Below are 15,400 nucleotides of genomic sequence, written 5' to 3' on the forward strand. Positions count from 1 at the left end.
GCTGGTCTGTTGTCATTTTGCAGTGTGTCTAGTGTGTGTTTGAAAGAAGTATAGAGCCTGACTCCTGCCACGTGGGGTGCACAGTCCAGTCCAGAGACTGGCCTTTCCCCACCATGCCCGTCACAGGCCTCTGCAAATCTCCTTTCACGGGAGCCTTCTCCTGCCCTCACCTAAGAATGGAGGCTTCCATGAGCTCCTTCAGCTGCCTCCAGGCTCCTCAGGACTTCTCTGAGTCTTTGTCTGCCCTTCCTCTCTCTTGCAGACACAATGAACTATGCCAAGGCTCACTCTTGTCTGTGGGCCCGAGGCTTTGCTCTGTAGATTTCCCCCCGTCCCCCATACAAGGGGGCTGCCCCTCCACTCTGCGTCTCCCTCTGCGTCAGGCAGGCCTTCTCTTGCAATGCTGCCCCTCTTCCTGTCCTCCAGCTGACCCATTTCATTCCCGTCTTGCCTCAGCTCCAGTGGCCCTCCTCCAAGAGGCCTTTCCCCAGTGACTCCACCAGCCACCTTGCCTGTAGCCCTCAGAGGGCTCACAGCCTCTGCACAGGCCTGGCTCTCCCCTGCAAGGATGTCAACTTCCAAGGGCCGGAACTTGGCAGCTTTGCTTTCCCTCTTGTCTCCTCTCGCTAGCAGGTGTTGCTATGTATGTATTTGACTGTTGGAATTTAATTTAATCTGATCTAATTCATGTTTAGTTATTAAAATTCATCAAATTCAGTTATTCAAAATATATCATTCATATTATAATTGAATTTGCTTGACTCAGTCAAATATTTGAGTTCTAGAATTACCTGGTTTGCGAAAGCCTGATGCAGGGCCACAAGCTAGGGCTTTGAGGTCCCCATTCTGGGTTTCATTTTTGACTCTGACGTCTACTTTGCAGGTCATGTAACAATTGCAAGCTTCAGATTCCTTATTTACAAAATCTATCTCCCAAGGCAGTTGTGATGGTGATATAAATTATATATAAAGAGCAATTAATGTTAATTACTTACCCCTTTCATTTCCTGAATCTGCTGATCCTAAAATAACAATAAATGCATACAGTATAATAGTCACACAGCTCTTCTCCCCTACATTAACCCTTTCCCTTTCTAAAAACAGGGATCCTTCCTTCCCTAACAGCAAAACCAAAATACAGACATAGTGATTTGGCTCACTTCTTACTTCCAATGAGTGAATATGGAAAAAGCTTTTAGGACCCTTAGAGAAATGCATATTGCTATTATTAATAGTAATATTAATTTTAATATGATTAGTATTATTTAAAATTCAATATCATTGACTTAATATATGATATTAATGTGATGTTTATATTAAATGAATATTTAATATTATTACCTAATAATATTAATATTAACATTAGTATTATACAGAACAAAACTTCCTGATCTTTTGCATTCAATAGTATTTAAGAATTTTGTTGGTATAAGTGTCAATTCCCTTTTCCATCTTGGTCCACCTTTCTAAAGATACACATACTATGAAAAGTAATTAATGAAACTGGGTTTACTCCCACTCCGTCCTCAATATAACATCAGGTAAGCCAAATATAACCCTGAATTTGTATGGTTAGCGATGACCAGACAGTTGGGAAGCTCACAGCCCTTTGGCCAAAATAGTGACATAAACTAGCTGTGTTGGTCACACTTACTGGCTGTGTGTGGGAGTCCTTCTGTTTCAATATTTTATGAATTGAGATAGCAGTTTTGGCTTTGTGTATCTGAGTATAAACTTTGAGTGAGGGTTGGCAGGGCTGGCTGGCTTCTGGGGTCATTTGTCTGCAGCTCATTTTGATTTTGAGTGTAAGGTCAAGGTTGCAGCCCTCAGATTCAGAGGAGAAGCATCAGTTCTAACCTGGCTGTGGGGCCATCCTTAGTAACCTCTGCGTATGATCTCCAAAATGCTCTGCCTGCCGGTTAGATTTCTGAAGCATCATTCATTACGAGTTGCTTTGCAAATTCTGGCAATTCTTGGCACAAGTAGATTTGTCAACTAGAGGTGTAGAGAGCTAGTGAATACAACCCCTCAACCAAATTTCACTCTCCTAAAACAAAAAGAAGAAGAAAGCTATGGTTGGTAAAATCCTTGAATCAACGGGTGGACCAGCCTCAGAGAGGCCCTCATGTCCCACAGCCTCTCGGCATCCCACAGGGATGGCCCTCATCCCACACCCTTCGTGGCTTTCCCACTGTCACCTGGCTGGTCACTGGAGCTGGGATCGACACTCAGCTGCCCTCAGTTCACACCCACCTACTTTTTCTGCCCTCTGTGCTTTGAAGTTTCTCAGTATAGATGGAAAAAAGGGGGAATAACAGAGGTTATGTAAGTGTGCTCTTAGAAAAGTATTTTCTAAAAGATTGAATTAAAATTAGCGGCCTGTGTGCCAGCTAATTGGACCCACATTCACTAAGGTTTCTCAGTTTCCAAGCCTCGCCCATCTTCAGAACCTGGAGGGAATAAACACTGAGTTATTCCTGGTCACTTTATATGTACATCTCAATCCTCCCAGCACCAAGGTAGGTGGTGTTATCCTTGTTTCAGCGATAAGAAAACAGAGTTTCAAAAAGTTATATAACACAGGATCACACAGCAGCAAAGTAGAGGCACTGAGATTTGAACCCAGAGCCATATGGCTCCAAAGCCCTTGGCCTCACTCCCAGCCTCCCTACTATATATTGCCTCTACTTTCAAGGTTTAGGTTTAAGGGGATTTTTAAATGAAGTTGTATTTTTGTTTTTGTTTTCAGAGACGCATATACACACAAGCCAAAAATGCATCCTATGAATCCTTTAAACAGGTCTTAGGAGCCCTGCTTATTGATACATGAACCACATAATTAAAAATAACCCAATTTCCAAATAGGCCCCAAGGAACTCAGAGCCTCCAAGTGAGACAGAAGCACTGAGCTGGCTTATTTGCCTGCTTCCCAACTGTTTGTATCACGTACAGAGCATTCACCCGTGTCAGACAGGTTCGCACACACTGGTTCACTGAGCCCTCATGGCAACTCTAGGAGGGAGGTACCATTATTATCCACATGCTACAGAGAAGTTGGCTGCTGGCCCAAAGTCTCACAGCTAATAAGTGGAGAAGCCAACTTAGCTTTGGACCAGGCAGTCTGGCTCCAGAGCCTATGCTCTTCACCGCATGCCAGACCCCCTTGCCATGGTCTCTCACCAGGCTCAGGAAGGGAGGTCAGGCAGGGTAACACCCACAAAGTGTTCTCAGAGCCCTGTGCCGCTGATGCTGGGTCCATTGGTTAGAGAATGCCTCCTGGAGAGGGGCAGTATTCTCCCAACTCATTTTATTGAAGCTTGTTTTTTTCATGGAACACCAGCTCCCAGTCCCCCGGAACCAGTGTTCTGTGCCCTGCACCCCAGGAAGCCTGCTTTGGGTAATGATGTAGTGGTACAGAATGGGGGAACAGGATGGGGCCGGCACCTCTGCTAGAAGCATCACTGATTCATAACAAGAAAAGGAGCTGCGTCTACCCCATAGAAACCACTGGCTTCAGCCCCCTCCTTTCCTCTCTCTCCACAAACATGTTCAGTGATGACCTTCAGAAAGTCTCGGCGCTGCCACCACCCCCAAGCTGTGATGGGTGAGCAAGGCACTTCACCTGTTTGCCCCTCTCAGTGACCTTGTTTGCCAAGGTCTTGGAAAACAAGCAAGTCAGGCTCGTTGATCTCTAAAATGTGTCCTGGTCCTGTTATTTATGGCCCTCTTCATACCTTTTCCTTTGAAAATCCAGGTCTAGAAGAATGTCTCTAGAAGGTAAACTAAGGCACGGTTATACTTTTTCCATAGGAAGAAAATCAGTGAGTGTTTAGAGACTTCAGGCAGAGAAAATGACAACCATTTTGTTTACTTTCATTTCTTAGCCTGGGTTTTACCTGACTGAGCTGAGAGTTGTGCCCTCCTTTAATATTTAACACGATTGCTACAAAGCCATGAGGTTTCCACAGTGATGCCGAGGGAGGCAGATACTCCTATCCAGTATCTTTAAGCAAATGGCAGTGACATGGTCCAGTGTGGGTGTCCCTTGGCTCGGGATCTGCCTGCAGTGCCCTTCAGAGCCTGGGATCAGCCTTTTGCCGTGAAATGAACTACTGCTACTAAGTGATTATTGTTTTTTTTAAATAGGCGCTTGAATAAAATTGTTTGGCGAGCATTATCTCAAGAGGAAAAAGAAAAGTAAGCCAGTTTCTCTTCACTTTGTTTTATCTTGGTGAAATTCACATAACCTACAATTAACTTTTAAAGTGTACAGTTCTGTTATTTATTCAAAATATTGTGCAAACCACCACCTCCCTCTAGTTTCGAAACCTTATCTCCTCAGAAAAAACACCTTGTACCCATTAAGTAATCCTTCCCCACACCTCTCTCCCCCTCTGGGAACTACTAAGTCTGCTTTCTGTCTCTCTGTACTTTCCTCTTCTGGGTACATCATATGAAAGGAATCATATGATATGTGACATTTTGTGTCTGGCTTCTTTTACTCCCTTTTTGTAAAAACTTAATGTTTTCAAGTTGTAGCATACATAAGTATCTTTTTTATGCCTCAGGAGGGATCCATTGTGTATACATACCAGCTTGTTTATCCGTTCTTCCATTGGTGGATATTTGGGTTGTTTCTACCTTGGGCCTACTGAGAACAATGCTGTCATAGACATTCATGTAGAAGTTTCTGTGTGGACATATGTTTTCATTTCTCTTGGGAACATATCTAGGTGTGGATTTGCTGAACCACAGGGTTATTCTATGTTTAACTTTTTGAGGAACCACCAGACTTTTTCAGAGCAACTGCACCATTTTATATTCCTACCAGCAAGGTACGAGGGTTCTTGTTTCTCCACATTCTTGCTAATGCTTGTTATTTTACTTTTTTTTTTTTTTTTAATAACTAAAGCCATCCTGGTGGCCTAGTGGGTATGAAATGATATCTCCTTGTGGTTTTATTTGCATTTTTCTTAATGATCAATAATGTTAAACATCCTTTCCCATGCTTATTGGCCATGAATACATCTTCTTTGGAGAAATGTTTATTCAAGTTCTTCACTCATTTTTTAATTGGGTTATTTTGTTGTTGTTGTTGTTGTTGTTGAAATATAGGAGTTCTTTATATATTCTGGATTTTAACCACTTATCAGATGATTTTCAGAAACTTTCTCTCACTCTAAAGGTGCCTTCACACTCCCTTGATAGTTCCTTGGATGCATAGTCTTTTAAGTTTGATGCAGTCCCATCTGTCTGTGTTTGCATTTGTGTCTGTGCTTCTAGGGTCATATCCAAGAAAGCATTGCCAAATCCAATGTCATGAAGCTTTCCCCCTATATTTTCTTCTAGGAGTTTTATAGTTTTTGGTCTTCTGTTTAGGTCTTTAATCCATTTTGTTTTGAGTTAATTTTTATATATGGTATAAGTTAAGGGTCCAACTTCATTCTTTTGCCTGTGGATATCCAGTTTTCCCAGAACCATTTGTTGAAGAGACTGTCCTTTCCTCCACGGTGAGATCTTGGCACCTTTGATGAAGATCATTTGACCATATACATACATAAGAGTTTATTTCTGAGCTCTCTATTCTGTTCCACTGATCATGTTTGTCTTTATGTCAGTACCACAGCCTTTTGATTATTGTAGCATGTGAGGCCTCAACTTTGTTCTTTTTCAAGATTGTTTTGGCTATTTGGAGTCCCTTGAGGTTTCATGAATCAAGATGATTTTTTCTGTTTCTGCAAAACATGCTATTGAGATTTTGACAGGGATTGCATTGAATTTGTAGGTTACTTTGGATGGTATGGATATTTTAACTATTAAGTCTTTGAATCCATAAACACAGGATGTCTTTCCCATTTATTTGCATCTTTTTAAATTTTTTTCAGCAACATTTTATAGTTTATAGTATACAAGTCTTTTACATCCTTGGTTAATTTTATTCCTAAGTACTTTATCCTTTTTGATGCTATTGTAAATGGGATTGTTGTATTAATCTCCTTTTTGGATTGTGCATTATTAGTGCATAGAATTGCAACTGATTTTTCTGTGTTGATATTTTGCTACTTCGTTGAATTTATTAGTTCTAACAGTATTTTTATGGAATCTTTAGGGTTTTCTACATATAAAATCATGCCATCTGTGAACAGATGTAATTTTACTTCTTTCCAGTTTGGCTGTATTTATTTCTTTGTCTTGCCAGTTTCTCTGGATAGGACCTTCATTACTTTGCTGAAAAAAAAAAAAAAACAAAACAGTGAGCGTGGACATCCTTGCCTTGTTCCTGATCTGTGAGGAAAAGCTTCCAGTTTCTCACTGTTGAGGATGATGTCAGCTGTGGGCTTTTCATATGATGCCTTTCTTATGTTGAAGTAGTTTCCTTCTATTTCTGGTTTGTTGAATGTTTTTTTTTCTTCATGAAAGGGTGTTGAATTTTGTGAAATGATTTTTTTGCATCACTTGAGATGACCAAGAGGGTTTTTTTCCTTCATTCTGTTAATGTGATGTAGCACATCGATTTTTATATGTTGAACCATCCTTGAATTCCAGGAATAAATCTCACTGTTAATGGTGTGTAATTTTTTTAATGTGCTGTTAAATTTGGTTTGCTAGTATGTTGTTGAGGATTTTTGCATCAATGTTCATAAGGGATATTTGTCTGTAGTTTTCTTGTTGTATTTTTGTCTGGCTTTGGTATGGGGAAAGGCTGGCCTCATAGAATGAGTCTGGAAATGTACCCTCCTCTGCAATTTTTGGAAATATTTGAGGATGATTGGTGTTAATTGTTGAAATGCTTGGTAGAATTCTCTCCTGAAGCCATTTGGTGCTGGGCTTATATTTGTTAGGAGGTATTTGCTTACGGATTCTATCTCCTTTCTAACTATAGGTCTATTTAAGATTTTTTTATTTCTTCATGATTCAGTCTTAGCTGACTGTATGTTTCTAGGAATGTATCCATTCCTTCCAGGTTACCCAATTTGTTGGTGTATAACTGATCAATAGTAGTCTCTCATAATCCCTTTTATTTCTGTGACATTAGTTATAATGTCCCCTTTTTCCTTTCTGATTCTGGTTATGTGAGTCTTCTGTCTTTTTCAGTTAATCTAGCTGAGCATTTATCAGTTTTGTTGTTCTTTCCAAAAGTCAAGTCTTAGTTTCACTGTTTTTTTCTATTGTTTTTCTGTGCTGTATTTTACTTGTTTCTGCTCTTATCTTTATTATTTCCTTCCTTCTACTAACTTTGGATTTAGTTCTTCTTTTTTCTAGTTCCTTTGGGTATATAGTTAGGTTATTGATTTGAGATTCTTCTTCTTTTTGATGTAAGCATTTTTAATAAACTTTTCTCCTAGTACTGCTTTTACAGTATTTCATACATTTTGTTATTTTGTGTTTTTTGTTTTCATGTATCCCAAGATATTTTCTAATCTCCCTTGTGATTTCTTCTTTCACCTGTTGGCTGCTTAAGAGTATGGTGTTTAATTTCCACATGTTTCTAGATTTTCCGGTTTTCCATTGGCTATTGATTTCTAATTTTGTCCCATTATGATTAGAGAAGATTTTTTTTAATGATTTCGATTTTGAAAACTTTTAACACTTGTTTCATGGCTTAACGTGTGATCTGTCCTAGGGAATGTTTTATATGTACATACAAGGAATATGTATCCTGCTGTTGGCTTGTGGTGTGTTCTGTATATATATCTGTTAGGTCCAGTTAGCCTATGTTATTGTTCAAGTACTCTTTCCTTATTGGCCAGCTATCTGGTTGTTCTATCAATAGTTGAAAATGGAGATTGAAATCTCCTATTTTTATTATTTCTCCCTTCATTTCTGTCAATGTTTATGTCATATATTTGGGAGCTCTGACATTGGGTGCATATATATTTATAATTGTCATCTCTTCCTTGTGGATTGACCCTTTTATCATTATATAATATCCTTCTTTGTGTCTCGGAACAGTTTATGACTTAAAGTGGTAATAATTTGCTGATTTTTTTTCTTCTGCTTTAACAAGTCTTCTTTTAAATCTCTCTAGTGAATTTTTTATTTCATAGTTACTATATTCTTCGGATCCAGAATTTGTTTGGTTCTTTTTCATAGTTTCTGTATTTTTATTGATACTCTGTTTTGTTCATGCAACATTTTCCTGATTTTATGTAGTTGTCTGTGTTCTCCTTGAGCTCACTGAACATCCTTAGGACAGTTATTTTGAGTTCTTTGTCAGGTCATTCAGAGATTTCCCATTTCTTTAGGAAAGATTTTTGGAGACTTATTTTGTTCCTTTGATGGGGCCACCTTTCCCTGTTTTTTTTTTTTTGTATGCCCTAGAATCTTTAGTGGAGATTTGAGTGTTTGAAAGAAACAGTTATGTCTCCCAGTCTTTACAGACTAGCTTCTTACAGGGAACAACCTTCACCAATCATCGGAGCTATGGATTCTGGGGATCTTTCAAACCTTTTCTGGGGTGTGCCTTCTCCAGGCTTGTGTGTGTAATTTCTCAGTTAAAGAGGTTTGCCCCCTTCCTTCTCAGGAGCCCGTAATCTCTTGCTCCCCCTGATGTCTATTTTTGGTATTGCAGTGTCTCTCGTGCTGTAACAAGCCATGGAACTCCTCTTTTTATTAGCTACACCTAACATGGTATCCAGAGTATCTCACCATTCCTATCAGTGCTCTGAGTCACATGAGATGGAAACCAGTCTCTTGGGAAGCCCCCCGAAAAGCCAGAATGTTGGATGCATGTTCCTCTTTTCTCCTTTCTCCTAATTGCACTGCACTATCCAAGGGAAGCAGGGGGACTAGGCCTGGCAAAATGCAACAGCCTTTACTATCTACTTTAATCCACTATTCTTCTTGGTTTTGTGTTCATCTGGAGTGCTGCGACCTCTTAACTGGTTTCAGGAATTTTCACAAAGGAAATTTGGTCCATATATTGATGAGTCAGCATCCCCTAGGGAGGAATGGGAGCCTGGGCTTTCTTAGTCCACCATCTTGCTGACATCACTCCAATTTAGATTTTTTTTTAGTAAAAATTTTTGCTGTTATTGACAGGTCTGCTTGTGGATTGAGTCCTGTGGTTGTGCTGGGTTTGCACTGTACTCTTCCAACACCCTGAATCTAAAGAAAGTGTTCCTTTCAGCAGTAAGAGAATAATTATGAAATGCCCTCTTCTCTCTTTCTCTCCCCCTCTCTCTTTCTTTCTTCTTCCTTCCTCCTTCCCTTTCTTTCTCTTCCCCTCCAGGAGTGTCTGGTGTAGCAGTAGCTGGACTGCAAGTAGTATCCAGGACCTGGGCCATCACATGACCCTGGCTTCCGCTTGAGTCTCACAGCCTGGGTTCATCAGCTCATAGAAAGTTTGCCTTCTGTTCTTTGTGTACCAAAACAATGAAGCCAGAAAGTTTAGGCCTATTTAGGCTTATAGAAGGAGGAGAGGAGATCAAAATAGCTAGAATGAGCTGGTAGAAGAATTACTGCCCTGAGGCAAATATTTGGCGTTTGTTTTGCTTCCCTTCCCTTTGCTTTGCTCTGTTTCCCAGAGTTACTACTGGGCATAGTGTGTGAAATCTCTTTGGAGCTCATTTTTGTTCCTGCCAAATGTTAGACCTAGGGAGAAAGGAATTGGTTCCAAATATGCCCAAAAAATTGAAAAAAAAAAAAGCTATATCGAACTTCTTCAAAATTAGATAATTAAATTAGGTAATAGGGAAGAATGTCTACCATAATTCACAGATATGGTTATTTTTAATTTAAGCTACCACAGTCCTGATGGACCAGAGGATATGCCTTTGATTCTGTCAACTGACACCTGACGTCTGTCTGAGAGATGGTTCTCAAGGGAGGTTTTACTGAAAAATCATCTTTCCGTGTTTTTTCTATTATGATCACTTTCTTTGTTTTTTGTCCTCCTTTTTTTTCTTTTTAGATTAGATGCATATAAGCCCATGCAGTACTTGGAAAACAAGGCAGTTTTAAACAGGGCATTAGAACGGTTGAATTGGCCCATTTCGTTGAAAGAGCTGTCGATGCTGGAAAATGAAATCCTAGCTGGAAAAATGTATATCCAACAGGCCATGGAACTCCAGGAGGCTGCCAAGAAGGAGAATCATGTGAGCAAGTCACAAGGAGAGGTGGGTGCCATGGAGGTGTCTCTGTGTCCTCCCTCCTTCCTGTCCCAAGTCATTGCCATCCCTGCGCTGGCCTTCCTTCTCCCTTTCCCACCCCCTCCACATGGATTTCTAAAAGAGTTAGAGCCAACCCAGGTAAAGCGTCAGGACTTCTTTTCAACAGAAAGGAAATGCCATTTGGTTTTACTATGGCCTTCTTTTTTATAAACAATACACTTTTAATTAAAAAACAAAACTAAACAGAAGTATAGTATAGTGATTAAAGGCCTGGGCTTTGATATGAGCCAGACCAGGGTCTAGCCTCAGATCTGCCACGTAATCCCTGTATTATCCTGGCCAGTTACTCCATTTCTCTAAATCTAAGGGTCTTTTATCTGTAAAATAGGAATATTAGTAATATCTGCTTTATAGGGTTATTATGATAGTAAAATGACTTTTTACAGTACTTCATATGGAAAAGCCCCCCCATAAGTGTTAGAAATTATTACTAATAAGACACACTTTTCAAAAAATATATATATTATAATCTGACTGCCTTATTATTACCACTTTGGATCGCTTACTTTTAGCTTTCATTTCCTCCTTGAGTAAATTTTTTACATAGAAGCAGTCTCCATAATCATTTTAATATTCTGCATTTTTCTTTGACTGCAGTGTAGCTGATACATGATGTTACATAAGCTTCAAGTGTACCAACATAGTAATTTAATAAGTTCTGCTGTGCTCACCACAGTGTAGCTACTGTCTGTCAGCACACGACACTATTACAGCACAGTACAATGCCACATATTCCCCGTGCCGTACGCTTCATCCCTGGGACTCACTCAGTCCCTAACCGGAAGCCTGTACCTCCCACTCCCCTCCACCCCTTCTGCCCGTTCCCCCACCCCCTCCTCAATGGCAACCACCAATTTGTTCTCTGTATTTATGGGTCTGTGTCCGCTTCTTTTTGTTTGTTTACTCACTTGTTGTTTTTTTAGATGCCACATACAAGTGAAATCATATGGGGTCTGTCTTTCTCTGTCTGACTTACTTCACTTAGCATAGTACCCTCTTGGTCCATCCATATTGTCACAGATGGCGAGATCTCATTCTTTTTTATGGCCGAGTAATATTCCACTGTGTGTGTGTGTACGTACATACCACGTCTTCTTTATCCGTTCATCTATCAATGGACAGTTGGTTTGCTTCTGTATCTTGGCTATTGTAAGTAATACTGTAATAAACATAGAGGTGTGTATATCTTTTTGAATGAGTGTTTTTGTTTTATTTGAGTAAAGATCATATGGTAGTTCTATTTTTAATTTTTTGAGGAACCTCCATACTGCTTTCCACAGTAGCTACATCAATTTACGTTCCCATTAACAGTTCACGAGAGATCCTTTTTCTCCACACTCTTGCCAACACTTGCTATGTCACGTCTTTTTGATTCTAACATTCTCACTGGTGTGAGATGATATGTCCTTGTGGTTTTGGTTTATATTTCCCTCATGATTACTGATATTGAGCATCTTTTTATGTGTCTATTGGCCATCTGTATGTCTTCTTTAGAAAAATGTCATATTCTGCTTTTTTATTTGATATATCTCATATACTTTCTCTATTTTTTCCGAATCTTCAGTTTGATTTTTTGGTGGTTATATAATACTTCATGGTGTGTACTATACCCTGATTTATTTAATTCTTCAGTGAATGTTAGACATTTGGGATATTTTTTTCAGTTTTCTTCTCTTTCACGTGTATTAATGACTTCTGTGGTGCATTTGGTTTAGTTTGTTAGGACAGATTCTTAGAAGTAGAATCCTTGCTTCAAAGGGCATGAATATTTTGGGGTTCTAAATAGTTATTGCAAATATAACACCCCCTTTCTGACTGTGTGAGTTTGTATAGACATGGAATAGATCACTTGAAATATTACTGAATTCTTTGTAATTTTGGTATATTCAGTATATGTTCACTAAAAAATATACCCAAAGAACTGACCTTTGAGATTCATCTCTTTTGGTTTCAGTCTTTGCTAAGTGATATTGGCTTTGCTTGGTTTTAAACTCTGTATTTGCTGCTCTGGATTCTTTGGTTCTGTTTTTTTGTTTTGTTTTGTTTTTCTTTAATTTTATTTTTTCCTACAAATCGCACTTTTCCCCTCCATTGTAGAAAGTGATGTCTTTTGTGCAGAATGCAAAAATCTTATCACAAAGCATCTTATGGCGATTAATTGTTACTCAAACAAAGTGACTTCCCCAAATAATTGTTTAGTTTTCCCTTGGGAGGCACCATCTGATGACTCCAAATATGTGGCTATCTATTGGCCCTCCTCACTGGATGCCCTGTGGGCACCCAAGAATCAAGAAGACAAGTGAATTAACTCCCTGTCCCTGAAAATCTGCTCTTCTTTTCATCTTCCCTCTTCTCCTCTGTTCTTTCATTTTTTCATTTTTTTTAAAAGATTTTACTTATTTATTTGACAGAGACACAGCGAGAGAGGGAACACAAGCAGGGGGAGTGGGAGAGGGAGAAGCAGGCTTCCCCCCCGAGCAGGGAGCTCAGTGCGGGGCTCGATCCCAGGACCTGGAATCATGACCTCAGCCGAAGGCAGATGCTTAACAACTGAGCCACCCAGGCGCCCCTCATTGACATATTTATGAGTTCCCACAAGGTGCCAAGCACTATTCTAGGCACTAAAAGTACCTAATCACACAACCACACCCACCCTTATTCTAGTCAGGGAGAAAGACCAGTACAAGTCCCAAATGATGGACTTTCCCACGCTTAACTGTAGAGACAGTGCCTAACAGCAGATTCTGCTAGCATTACTTTTTTTCTATACTTTATATTAAATTTAAAAATGGGAAGTGTTGCTGAGATGGAGTAAAAAGAAGCCTCTGGTGATTTAGAATAAAGATAATGTGTTCTACTTGGATTTGTCTGGAATCCTGGGACTCAAAAGTTCATTGCCCACGAGATATGAATGAATTGTTCTCTTTTTTAATTCTCTTACCCAGAAAGTGGGAATAAAAATACTTTCCATCATTTCTTTATGAAAAAGTACCTGTTCATTTCCGATCACAGGTCAGATCGTGTGCTTGGCACATGAAGAGCCTGTCTCATTCTTTTCTCTCTACTTGGTGTCTCCCAAGGTGATAATATACATTGGACACAAAATGGGCTTTGTTAACTGCATTGAAGACATGGGCCCAGCCTGGTGAAGATGTACTGGAACAGAATGTAAGCTCCATGAGAGCTGAGACCTTGTTTGGCCTTATTTGTAGCTGTATCTATAGCCCTGAGAATGGCAGCTGGCCCACGGTGGACACTAGACAAATATGTATTGAATGAATGAAACCCAGATCCTTCTAGCAGAGAATTATAAATGTGACAACAGAGGCACACCCACAGACCAACTGGAAGATGGGGAAAAGTGAACTGGAGAGTTGGGGGAGGCTTCAAAGAGGGGATAGTTAAGTTTGGTCTAGAATGATGTGTAGGATTTGAGGGTTGGGGTGTGAGAAATGTTCTGAGTGAAAGAAATGGCCTATGCAGAGGCAGGGAGGTGGGATGAACATGGCATGTTCCCCAGGGATATGGCAGGAGACAAGGCAGGAAAGGAAGTTGGCAGCAGAATACGAGGGACTTGGAATTCTCTCCCTGGATCACGGACTCATGCCTATTGGAAATGGAAACCCAGGGAAGGATTTTCAGCAAGTGGAAGACATTAACAGATTTATGTTTTGGCAGCATGATGAGGCCCAGTGTAGAAGGGAAAGACCCAAACCAGGTGCAACACTCTGTTGAGCGGTTTTGAGTCCTTGAGCCAAGCCAGAACAGTGAGGAGGAAATAGAGAAAAGAGATATGAACTGGTAGAAAGTGAATGTGTGGGGTGAGCCAGAAGGCAAAGCTAAGGATACCCAAAAACTTTGTCTTGAACACGGGGGAAACAGGCACTGTTAACCCTTCCGTTGTATCACCTCTGCTCCTCAGGGACACAGATGTTCCCTGGCCAGCCCATCTAAACACCCTGTCATTCTCTAACCCCTGACCACATTTTTGTTTTCTTCACAACACATTTCACTTGACATTATGTATGTGTTTATGATCTGTCTTCCCTACTAGAATGAGGCTGGGACTTGGTCCGTTGTATGCTAGGTACTCCCAGCGTCTAGAATAGTGCTTGGTACCTTGTAGGTACCAACACTCATAAGTATTTGAATGAATAAATGAAAGAATGAACAAGAGGAAGAGGTATAATAAGAGGAAGACCATATTTTCAGGGAAAGGTAATTCACTTTAGGTCCTTTTGATTCTTAGGTGTCCACGGGGTATCCAGGTGAGAAAGGCCACATGTTTGTAGCTTAGGAGAGAAGTCTGAGTTAAGGAGATAGTTTGGAGGTCATTTGAGGTGCTGAGAGAAGAAGAGACAGTGGAAGGGATGGATACAGGAAAGTTAGAGGAGCAGGAGGTTCAGGGTAGAATGCATGATGCGAGAGCCCAGGGAGAGGGGGGCAGAACCTTGGATCTGGAGTCACGGTCCTGAGTATGGTCTCACTGCAGCAAATTTCTAGCTCTGTGGCCTTACATAGGCCCCCTAAGCCTAGTTTCCTCATCTTTAAAATAGAAAAAGCACCTACCTAAAGGTGGTTGTAAGATAATACACAGAGTTTAGGTAGGGCAGTGTGCAACGCTAAGGTCTCAACAGTAAATGCACTCAACATGTACTACCCACTATTGCTATATCCATTGTTAAAGTTTTTACTGAGGAATTTTGAAAAGTCATACAGAAGGATGTCTCCAAGCCATTTGATTTGGCAAGAAGATCATTAGTGATCTTAGTGAGAATAATTTCAGTAAAATTGTGGGAGCAGAAGCCAGTTTGCAGTGGGTGGAAGAGTGGGTAGAACTGAAGAAAGTAAGTATAGGAAGTGAAGATTTGGTTTCAAGATCTTCATAGGGAAGGAAAGGAGAAAGAGATGGTGAGAAACTTGAGGCATGAGCCAGAGTGAGAGAAGACATTTAGTGTGTGTAATGGTATCGATGGGTCCACTGCTGCCCCGTTCTTGGTCAGGGACTAAGGTTTTCCTTCACTGCCCTGTCCCTACACAGGGTAGGCAAAGCCCCCACTGCCTGTTCCGGGAAGCGTCCATGTGCCCAGGACAGTTATCCACAGGTAATGAATTGTATGTCAGGGTGGGGCGTACTCTTACTTGGCATCTTATCTTCAGAGTTCTTTCCGCTCTTGGCATGGCCCTCCGCAATGGGATATTTTGTGTATTATTTTCTTAAAATGATA

The 15,400-nt window shown here is 40.3% G+C and overlaps 1 protein-coding gene across 11 annotated transcripts in view; it reads left to right on the forward strand.

Annotated features, from left to right (window-relative positions):
- The window catches only part of VWA3B (von Willebrand factor A domain containing 3B), a 246,473-nt gene that overhangs the window by 198,215 nt on the left and 32,858 nt on the right, over positions 1–15,400 (forward strand). For all 11 annotated transcript variants that reach the window (XR_012379855.1, XR_012379857.1, XR_012379860.1 and 8 more), the window contains 2 exons: positions 4,147–4,197; positions 9,914–10,118. Coding sequence is in view for 3 of the 11 variants with exons in the window: in XM_073897813.1 (XP_073753914.1) it covers positions 4,147–4,197; positions 9,914–10,118 (256 nt within the window). In the remaining 8 variants the exon portion in view is untranslated. The remainder of the gene's footprint in view (positions 1–4,146; positions 4,198–9,913; positions 10,119–15,400) is intronic.

This window comes from Callorhinus ursinus, unplaced genomic scaffold (genome assembly GCF_003265705.2).
Source record: "Callorhinus ursinus isolate GAN/ISIS: 27379988/994484 unplaced genomic scaffold, GSC_fseal_2.0 scaffold10, whole genome shotgun sequence".
NCBI classification, from domain to species: domain Eukaryota; kingdom Metazoa; phylum Chordata; class Mammalia; order Carnivora; family Otariidae; genus Callorhinus; species Callorhinus ursinus.